Consider the following 10,856-nt stretch of genomic DNA (forward strand, 5'->3'; position numbering starts at 1 on the left):
CCGCTGGGAATGCAGAAATAATACGTGATACCACCTAATTCCATTAGTCAACCTCTAGTAGAGAAGATGTATTATTTGTTTGTTATTGTTTTTATCCTCTTTCTTTCTTTTCTTTTGGTGTCAGGAATTGAACTCAAGACCTTGCGCTTGCCAGGCAGGAGTTTATGCCACTGATTTCCCCAGCCCTCAACCTTTAGTAGAGATAAAAATGTTCATGAGTTCCTGTCAGCAATGTGATAAGTCTCAGAGAAACGCAGGATCAGGATGTTACAGAATTACAGAGCACACCTAATTCACATTGGGGGTGGAGAGCGGTCATTTTCAACATGGCAACTGCATGGAAGAAGCCCTACGCAAATCCGAGTGGGCTAGGTACGAACTGGGTAGTATTGCTGGACAGAGGGAAACAGATCTGTCACAAGCGAACAGACAGAAATCTTGGTTTCTCCTGGCTCCAGCGTCAACACAGCAGGAGACAAAAGGCTGTGGGCTGGGAGGGGCTGGGATCTCGGAGGAGCCAGTTGCACCATTCCAAGGAATTTGGAATTGATCCCAAAGATAACTAAGGCCCGGAGGAGGGTGCCTCAAATTTGCAATGTAGAAAGACCTGATGGACAGAGAATCACAAAGGCAGCGAAGATAAAGTCCAATCACAGAGGAATAATTGATGTGCATGTAAACCAATTGTCTGGGAGGGACTCTCATCATGGGAAGGCCACTGCACTATCAAAGACTGGCAGGAAGAAGGGCAGGGGCAGGAATGTAGGAGGAACAAGTCTTTTCGCACCGAGCCAGGAATCTCCTCAGAAAGGCTGAGTTCTCTGCATCCCAATGTCTTACTTAGAAGCCAGAATTTTCTTTTTCCGTAAGGCATAATGATCCATTTTGCTTTTGAAACTAGGTGGATTGGCTGATTTATGGATCACAGACTCTGTGTGCATGTGTGCACACGTGTGCATGTGTATACACATGTGCACACAGGCCTCTACAGGAGCGTTGACAATGGAGCACACTGTTGCTGCTCTGGCAGAGCGAATCATAGACTGACTTTCAGAACACAATCCACTTGCCAGCTGGGAGCCACACACGCCTACGCAGACAGCGACAGCACACACGACAGTGGCAAAACACACCAGACCAGTTGTGAGCAGGATACTTCCATAAAGAAGGGCATCTAGGGCCATTGAAGAACAATGTACCTGACCACATGAAATGCAAATTGGAAGCAGCTCTAGGCAGTCGTGCACGCCCTGCCTGGGTTTAAGTGAGTCTACAGGAAGTTCAGCAGCTATCCTAAGACCTGGCATGAACCAGGTGCTCAGCAGTGCCTGGGAAGTAACCTGGGTATGTTGAAATAGACCTATCTAGATGCCTCTCCTGGCTCAATATGACTTAGAAGAAGGTTGGATGGAAGAGTTGCTAAGCTCTAGGCAGAAGGAAGGGAGGGACAGTATGGATTAGTGTGGAAGGACAATAAAAGAGCTATAAAGTCCTTGCACTCATGGGACAGAAATATTCTCAGAGGCAAAGGCTCATAGGAATGTGAGGTTGACTTGATTTTGTTTTCCTTTGTTGAGGCAGAGTCTTGCTATGTAGCTTAGGCTGGTCTTGAACTGCCCGCATGGCCTAGGCTGGTCCCAAATTGGTGGTGATCCTCCTATCTTAGCTTCCAAGTGCTGGGTTACAGGCGTGCACCAACACATCCAGCAACATTTTATGTTGGGAAAGGGTCTTGCTAGGCTGTCCAGGTTGGCTCCAACATTTTCCTGCCTCAGCTTCTTGCATAGCTACATTTACAAGGGATAGCAGTTCTTAATACTACGGATAAAGGGCATTGAGTGAAGTAGTTAATGTTAGACTCACAACCTAGTACGTATTTGTTTGAAGAGTCCAGTTGTTGGTGGCCTTCTTGTCCCTGATTTGTCCATCACTCAGATGGTCCTGGCTTCAGGAATTTTTAATACAATTTCAATTTTCATTTAGTATCCATCAGACCTAACTGCACCGTTTTTTCAGAGTACCTCTTTTTGCGTTCCAAGACTGGCCCGACCTGTGGCTGGCTTTTCCCGGTTCTAAGCCACCGGGATCACTGAGGGTAAATTTGCTTTCTTAAAACAATGCTTCAGGTTAGGCAACACCCTTTACAAAACCTTGTCACCACCTCCTAGAGGAACAGCAGAATAAAGTCCAAACCTCCAGCCTGCCTTTTAAGGCCTTGCAGAGCCCTGGCCTGTCGGCTCTGCCCACCCCTATGGCTTTTGTATACACCCTCAGTGTCCTCTGAACTGGTGGCCCTCACTCCTGCCACTGACCTTTGCTTACAGTTCAACAACTCAGTGCCTGAAAACCTCCACTCCTCCCTCCTTATATTAAAAACGACATTCCTAAGTGTCGTCTGTCCAGTGAAGTACGAATCTGAGCTCTCCTTGCAGGGAATTGTGTGCATCTCTGGCTTTCTGGTGAAAAGGGTCGTTTTTAATTCCCAGCATGTTGGCCACCTCTCAGCTCTGCACAGGATAGAATAACCCAAGGCAAATGCAAGATGCCTGACATATCTTGGGAGCTCAAGAGTATCTGTAGACTTTTACCGAATATATGCCAGACATTTGACTTTGCTCACTTAAAGAGTACTTCCCTTGCTCACCTCCTGGGATTTTCGTGTCTATTTCTAACTCTCTCAGGCAAAAAAGAACATCTAAAAATCTTAACTTTGATAAAATTGGCTTTCACATATAACAAGCAGAGCCTCCACTGGACTCCTGTAGGAAATGAGCCTCTTCCCCCCCCCCCCCCCCCATTTCCCCATCTCAGCTCCTGTTCGGGTTAAATTTCAGGCTGCTTGAAAATAACTGACCTGGAGAGTTTCTTACTGAATATTACACTTTGCATGTCTTCTGCAGGGCTAAATCACCAAGGACTCTCCAAAGGAGAGAAAAAAATACATTTTTTCAATGGGGGTGTAAGCGTGACACTTCTACAGGCAGAAACCGTACAACAGGTGCCGAGCTGCAAAATACAGGTTGCAAACAGACCTTCCAGGGGAAGCCAAGAGCCCTTTGGCTGCCCCAGTGTTCTTTACCTGCTGTTTCTGGAACTTTTTGACAACAAATAATGCCCCTATTCGTTGGCTTTGACGTATTTCGCCCCTCACGCACGGCTGAGTGTGTGTTTGACTTGTTTATCTGGGCGCAATTTTTATCGCGCTCAGCTTCTCGCAGAGCGAGCGGGAAGACCACGTTTCCGTAAATCAAAACCCCGTGGACTCCACAAAGGAACTACATTACCCAGCGGCCACTGCGCCATTCGCAGGAAGGACGTCTGCGCACTAAGATACTCAGTTCCAAGTTTGGAGCTTTTAGCTGCCAGCCCTGGCCCATCATGTAGCTGCAGCACAGCCTTCCCTAACGTTGCAACTGGGGGAAAATTCACTTTCCAGTCTGTTTTGCAAGGTGTGCATTTCCACCTTGATTCTCTGAAAGTCCGTCTGCTGCATCGGTCAAGAGAAACTCCACTTGCATGAAGATTGCACGCCTGCAGCTTGCATCTTTGTTGCAAAACTAGCTACAGAAGAGAAGCAAGGCAAAGTCTTTTGTGCTCCCCTCCCCCACCAAAGGAAGGGGAAAAATGTCTCAGTCGAAAGGTAAGAGCGCGTTTGCATTCCTTGCAGGAATTGCAAAGTGTTGTGCATGCATTTGTGAATGCATGGATGCAATTTTCGCCTGGCGATTGCATTTTTAAGTTTGAGGTTTTCCGCAGCTCAGTTGCATTTCCTGTTTAGTGTGTGTCCTTTTTTGCAGACACAGAGAGTTCCTGTAAGGCAGGGCTTGCAGTTCAGCTGTGCATTGACGTTATTTGCATTCTTCTGCTAGGATTACTGGGCTCTTTTTGCCTTTTGCACAGTCAGGAGAGAGAGCGAGAGCAGGTTGGTAGCGTCTAAATGTGCAGCGCTTTATGTAACTGTAAAATTCTGTAGTCTGCACACATATTATAAATAATTTTGTGTGCAACAGGAACGCAAACTTTTAAAAAGTCTGTAGGGGAAGATGAAAGGTAGAACTTGAGTTAAGCTACTAGGAAATTCATGAAATCTTATATTCTGTTGGGAATGAACCGTTGTGCTGCCAGGAGTCAGCTAAATTGCCATTGATTTCGCTTTAAACATTAGACAACTTTTGATTTTAAAGGAAGTAAAGGTGAAGTGTGGGTAACAGCGCGTTACACAAAAAACAGACAAGCCTTGCCCTTCCGAGATTTTGCGCTCTACGCCAATTTCTTATTGGCTACTGCGCTGAGAAGCAGTGGTGAAGACCTACACGTGTTTGCCCATTTGGGAGGTAGATGCTTTGGGTCTCGAGGGGGATGTGGGGGGCGGGGGCTGTACTTTTAAGCATTACAGCAGGATGAGGGGACTGCAGTCCGAGGAGTGTTTCACCAACAACCATAGTGAAATCTGCGTGTGTAATTGCATATAGTCAGCTATAATACAGAAGTTCAGGGCTAGGTTTGGTTTCTTTATGTTTTTTTTTTTAAATTCTTATTTATCTATTTATTCATTTGTACATACAATTGTATTCTGTAGCCTTCATGTCACCCTGAGGAGAGAATTTTAAGACCTTCTGACACAGCATATCTGCGATGCTGTCAGATACCTGAGGGACCCTTAGTCACTCATTTCAGAACAATTCCTTCTTTACCCTGGAGAAAGCACATGCAGCTGAGAGTGTGGGAATGAAGGGGCTGGGAGTTAGGGACGAGGGAGCGGGTTTAGGCTACCTGGGGAACCAGATGAGGAGGATCCGGTGGAATCGAAGTGTATACTAAGCACTTTGCTGCTCTTGTTGTTATTGTTGTTGGAGTTGCTGCGCCTTATTTTAGTTCTACCTGATGAAAGTCGTGTAGCTGAGGTCAAGAAGGAAGCTATGTTCTTCGGGTTTTAAGGTAGGATTCTGCTTTTCTTTAGAGAGGAATGCAAATCCAAAAAGCTGAGCGTGCTGAGGAACCTAAGAAATGGCATTTTAACGTGGAGATATTCCTTATAGTGAAAAAGCTAAACTTTAAATAAGCAGAGAAATAATAGTTTAGAGTGGACAGTGTATGCCTTTGTGCACTAGTGAGGAAGAACTGTTAGTTTATATTTGGTGAACAGTCACTCATTTATCGAATGTAGTTTAATATATAATATATATGTAAAGACATATTAAGTATGCATGTTTATAGCCGTATTTGTGTGACATGCCCATCTATATTTGTATGGACTGTGCATGTGTTCATAGCGTTTGGGACACACAAGAATATTTAATATAAGGTCTTTTCCTTTGGGGAACTTAACCACCGGGTTGATAAAGGCAAGCCTATGAGGAAATCATTGTAACACAGGGTGCTAGGACAGGTAGGGAAGAAAAATGGCGCCATCAAAGTTTAGAGACAAAAGTTATCTTTCTGTTTGGGGGTTAGGAAGTTGGATGAAAGTAGTGTCTCCTGTGAGCCTCCCTCTGGACCTCAGAGTCAGAACCAAATTATGTTCCTTTCTGCATCCTTCAGTCGGGCTCTTTGAAAAGAGCAAGCTTTTGAAGTTGGGAGCTAGTGGAGACAGTCGTGTGGCAGTCGGCCGCTGGGGTGGTGCCCACCTGAGTCAGGTAGTAGAGGTTCCTTCAATTTCCAGGCACTCAGATGACTTTTCTTAACTGGATCCTGCTTGGATCCTGCATCCGGTGCGAACACGGGGTGCTTGTCCAAACAGAAAATTACTGGTAGAAGGAAGAAAGGAAGAGGGTGATCATTTTAGAAATGGCAAGGGAGTCTTGGCCTAGGCTTTAAACGTAGAATTGGCCTAATTCAGCTATGCTGGCCTCAGATGGCTGAAACACTGCTTTCAGTAGAAGACTTCTTTTTAGTATTTTAGCCAAGTGAAATGGGAGGAAAAGTGAAAGGTGGATGCAATCTCATAGTATTGAGGAATTTAACAACATGTTCAATTCAAGGACCTTTACGGACTTTTTCGATCACTATAATTCGGTTTTACAGACCTCTAATTTAAGGCCCAGCAGAAGCAAAGAATTACAGACTGCTTGGGAGTGGTGAGGACTGGGTTACTTCTTTCCAGCCTTTCCAACAGTGAGATTCCAAGAAAGAATTTCTTAAAAAGAAATTTTGTTTTCCCCAGTTGTAACTTCAGATGGTATGCTTTTTAGTTTGTTTATATTAGCCGTCTGGGGTTGAGCTGACATTTTTCAAATATTAAAGCAATAGTATGCCTTTTGAGGAACTCTGAAACGTAAGTTAGCAGGAAGGGCACCCAGAAAGTGCAGGAATTCCTGCACATTACAGGAAGACAAGCTACAGGAAAGATGTGTCATCTACACTACCCAGGAGAGAAAAACTATTGTTGTCAGCTATAATGCTCCTCTGAGGGAGGGAAGAGATGAGGGGGAGGGAGTGGGACCAGGCATTTCCCAGTTCACCTGAAAATACAAAAAAAAAAAAAAAAAGTTTGACCCTGTTAAAATCCCCTTTCTCACTTCTTTTCTTGTTCACATTACAAAAATGAATTTATTTGGCTTGAATGTAAGGCCAAGTACATCATGCGCGAAATGTTCCTAAGGCATAATTCAGGAGCATAGAGCAGCGTGGTAGGGAAGACCTTAACCTCACTCAGCTCTCTGCTTTTGTAGTTCTTTGCACACTGGGAAATGAAATGTGTAAATTGCTCATTCTGTGTGAGTTCCTTTGTTATGTTGTACCAGACAGATTTTGTCCTGCTTAACCTGTAATCTGAGCCAGGATGCTTTTATAACTCTGCATATTTCAGGGCACAGCATCAGAATAGGTGGCCTGGGTCTCCTGAGCCTGTTGGGCGTTAGTGGTGACTTCAGGTCTTTCTGGTATGATGGACAGTTGCACAAGGCTTGGGGGATGGGGGCACTCTCTTGGTGGTGGATGGTAGACGTAGTGCTGGATTAAAGACTTGAGATTTACAGCCTGTTGTCTTTCACAGATTAACATTATTTTAACCATTTCCCCCAGTATTTTAAATCCTGAAAAATCTACAGGGACTTTTTTAAACCTTAAAAGAAAAGTAATCATATAAATAATACTCGTTGGTAATATGAATGTTTGATAGAAAAGTTCAGTAAGAATTACTAGTTAGTGCAATATATTTTGGCCTTTATCCTTCTGGACTTTTCTATACATATGCTATATATACGTATGTGTGAAAAATGCAAAAGGTGTGAAGTGATTGTCTTATTACCTTTGTTTCACTTACCAATCTCCTGTGAAATATTTCTAAGCTAATACGTTTTTACATTTATAACATCTAGTTCCATGACACTTACTTAAATTGCATATTTCTGTTTATTAATTTTTAGCCTTATTGATATTGCCATGGTGATTTTCCCAGTTCATACATTACTGTGCCTACGATGCTCTTAAACCAAATTCCAGGAAGTGAACTACAGGCTGTGAATGCTCGAGTCTTTTGCCCTCTGCATTCTTTTTTTGTGCCTTTTGGAAATAGCTGTTTATTATAATGAAAACAACATACTCAGTGAATGATTCAAGTCAAAGAGAAATTCATGACAAGAATATAAAACTCATTTGAAGTCATGCTACCCACAGATAACAACTGTGAGACGTCTGGTGATTGTCTTTTTATTTTACTGAGCGTATTATTTTATAACTACCCTGGTGTGTTGTATCATGTAACTCGAATATTTTCCATCACAGCTCACAGAGAGTTGCTGCGTTCCTTTTTACAATTGTCAATTTTAATTTGTGAGGATCTAGTCCTTTATTTACCCCATCATCCATTGGACTTCCATATAGTTTCCTTTTTTTTTTTTTTTTTTTTTTTTTTTTTTTTTTTTTTTTTTTTTGCAGTTATAAGCAATACTGCAAGGAATAGCTTCAACTTTTCTCTTTGTACATTTGCTTAATTATTTCTTTCGATTGTCCTTTAAGTAGAAATCCTGGGTGAAAAGTGCACACAGATGTATTCCTCAAGTGCTCTCCAGGGAGCTAAGACTAATTCTCACTGCCACCAACAATGTTTGGAAGTACCGATTCTTTCCCTTCAAGCATTATGGCAAATAAATTTTGCCCAAAGGTTATGCTTTTTTGCATCCTGGGTATGCTAATTTGAAGAAAGAAAGTCTTTGCCAATGTGATTGAAGGATATTTATAGGCTATTCTTATTTATATTTTCTAAACAATGAGTTGATTTTCCATTTTCTGACATTTGTACTTCCTGTGTTGAAATTTTTTTTTTCTTTTCCATATAATGTACTGTTACATTTTTAATTAGGGATCAAATTATTTTCGAAGTTAGGCCAGAAAATTCTGAGATTGGAGAGGTTGGTTAATTAGAAGTTGGAAGTTGGGTTCCATGCATTGAAACTATTTATTTCCATCATGAATTCTAGTTTTAATATTAACCAAAGTGCCATACGTAAATCTCACATATCTCACAAACTCCTTTTGTTTATACTGTCTATAGCTATCCAGCCCCACATGAAAATAATAAGGGAAACACAGTGCTCTAATTTAAATTCCAGTCTGGAAATTAATTTATTTCTGGACCTTGCTACAAAAATAGTTGTTCTCTTATAACTGCTGTTTAGGCAGTACCTGGTTGTACGACGCACACTGCTGCAAAATAATTTCGTTTACTAGCTTCACGTGCACTACTTAAGCACAGGTAATAGTTTCTTTAAATTTACTGTTTGTTAGAAGAATTAGGGCTGGGATCAACTTTGATGACCTTCCAAGTAAATAAGTCAACCAGGCTAGATATAGTGGTAACATCCCCTTACTAAAAATACCCATTTTATGCATCCTAATATTCAGTGACGGAACTCAGAGCTATGAAAAGAGTTTTTTTTTTTTTTAATTGCAGTCACCTTATTCTGCAAACGAGCAGACTGACTTTGGAGGGAGCGGAATGCCCTAAGACATGGGAGCCGCAGGTCAACTCAGCTCTCCTGAGTCTTTGCCTCTAGATCCTTGCACCAAGCCACACACGGAAGCTGGAAATCCACATTTGTAAATGTTCTGTCATCACAATTTGTCGTGCGTTTCTCTGCTGGTGACATGGATAAATAACTGGCTGCAAGACCACACTATGTATTACAGCCTACACTGTACCATTCATATTACTCTGTTCAGTGAAACTCTGGCACTTGTAACTTTTTCTGTTTTAATTCTACTTTGTATTCTCTTAAAAAAATAAATTTTGTAAAAGTTCATTTTTTTTTCCTGTGGGGAGCAGGCTGGCAGGGGGGAGTCATAGTACAATCAGCAGAGATTGGTTTTCTTTGCCCCCCCAAAATGGTGATCATGAATAATATTGGTAGGATTTCTTGCCAGTTCTATGCAGAAAGGTATTTTGTTAGTACTTCCATTTTGATTCCTAGCATCTACATAACGCAGCCAATTGTCGCTTGCCTTTCATGGACTCTTTGCTTGAAGTCTTTTGCTGGCTAGGTAAATTTCGAACATATCTCTGCACTCCAGCTTTTTATGCTTTGTTTCTGTGAATATTAGGTGCTGAATAAGTGTCTGACAATGAAATTATTTTGCGTCAGTAGGGATAGCTATAATTTTTTTCCCCTATGCTTTATAAAAGGTTTGGGGTAATTCAATTAAAATACAATTTCCCTTCCTGGTCTTTCTAATTTGCATTAATTGTCTCATTATGTCTTTGACTGATTATTTGGTAGTTGCAAGAACAGCATAGAAAGCGATTTAGCATGACTGAAGGAGTGTCGGTTCTCTTACACAGGCCCTCTAAATGGATTTGTAGCATGGCACGACCCTTTGCTAACTTTTTCTTTTGTATGTATGTAATGCAAGGTTAGGAATGTGGCTCTGTGGCAGAACAGGTGCTTAGCGTGTGCGAGGTGTTGGGTCCAAACTCCGCTTCTCCCCCTCCCCCACACAGCAGAACTAAGAGGAATTGGCTGAAGAAGCTTATTTGATAGGACCGCAGTGAGTTTCTTCAGCGAGGCGATCTCAATGATGTTAACACCTGGGTACGCTCTGACAGACTGCAGATCTGCAAGAAGAATCTCAGAGCGCAGTGATTATGCACCTCCTTGGGGGCATTCCTCCCGGGGCCTTGTTCTGCACGGCGCTTCTTGGGTGTTCTTCTCCTGCAGATCTGGTCCATGTGGCTTGGTGTGTCCTCCATCAACTCCTTCTTCTTTTTCATCAAAGGAACTCTTCAGATTATAATCCACACACAGTGAAGTCTGCCACAGATTGTTGTAATTCGTTCCACTGTGCTCTGAGTTGAAGTGTTACTTAAGCGCTTGTAGGTTTCTTGTCATCTCTGCTACTTTCTGCCCATCACTCTTTCTGTCCAGTCCTTGGGAGCAGCTTTCCTTGTTCAAACTGTAAGCATCAGACCTGGATGCTGGCGGCCAACCCTGTCCTCCCAACCCCCAACACAGCCACCATCATTACGGACCTCAGTATTTACCAGGCACTTTTCCTATGTCATGTCTGGGAAGGCTACATAAACACTATAGGCAGATACTGTTATTTTTAATTTAAAAGTGAGGAAATTAAATGTTGTTAGAGGGAAAGAACAGAGGCAAGATCCCAAACCAACCCATCTGCCATGGTTCCCATCTTTATACTCAGCAAACTTCATTCCCTGGGCCAAATCTAGCCTATTGGCTTATAAGTCAAGGCCGTGAGTTCTCTTCTCTTCTCTTCTCTTCTCTTCTCTTCTCTTCTCTTCTCTTCTCTTCTCTGCTCTGCTCTGCTCTGCTCTGCTCTGCTCTGCTCTGCTCTGCTCTGCTCTGCTCTTCTCTGCTCTGCTCTGCTCTGCTCTGCTCTGCTCTTCTCCCCCTCCC

At 42.6% G+C, this 10,856-nt stretch overlaps 1 protein-coding gene across 2 annotated transcripts in view; it reads left to right on the forward strand.

Moving 5' to 3' along the window:
- The first annotated feature begins 3,316 nt into the window (after positions 1-3,316).
- Map2k6 (mitogen-activated protein kinase kinase 6) overlaps positions 3,317-10,856 on the forward strand; it is a 123,224-nt gene continuing 115,684 nt past the window's right edge. The window contains exon 1 of one of the 2 annotated variants that reach the window (XM_004630055.3): positions 3,317-3,640. In XM_004630055.3, the coding sequence (XP_004630112.1) occupies positions 3,625-3,640 (16 nt within the window). In that variant the 5' untranslated portion in view covers positions 3,317-3,624. Of the gene's footprint in view, positions 3,641-4,625; positions 4,939-10,856 lie in introns of those variants that run through there. The other variant, XM_023714023.1, reaches the window with a different exon arrangement.

The sequence above is a fragment of the Octodon degus genome, unplaced genomic scaffold (genome assembly GCF_000260255.1).
Source record: "Octodon degus isolate 3935 unplaced genomic scaffold, OctDeg1.0 scaffold00033, whole genome shotgun sequence".
Lineage (NCBI taxonomy): Eukaryota > Metazoa > Chordata > Mammalia > Rodentia > Octodontidae > Octodon > Octodon degus.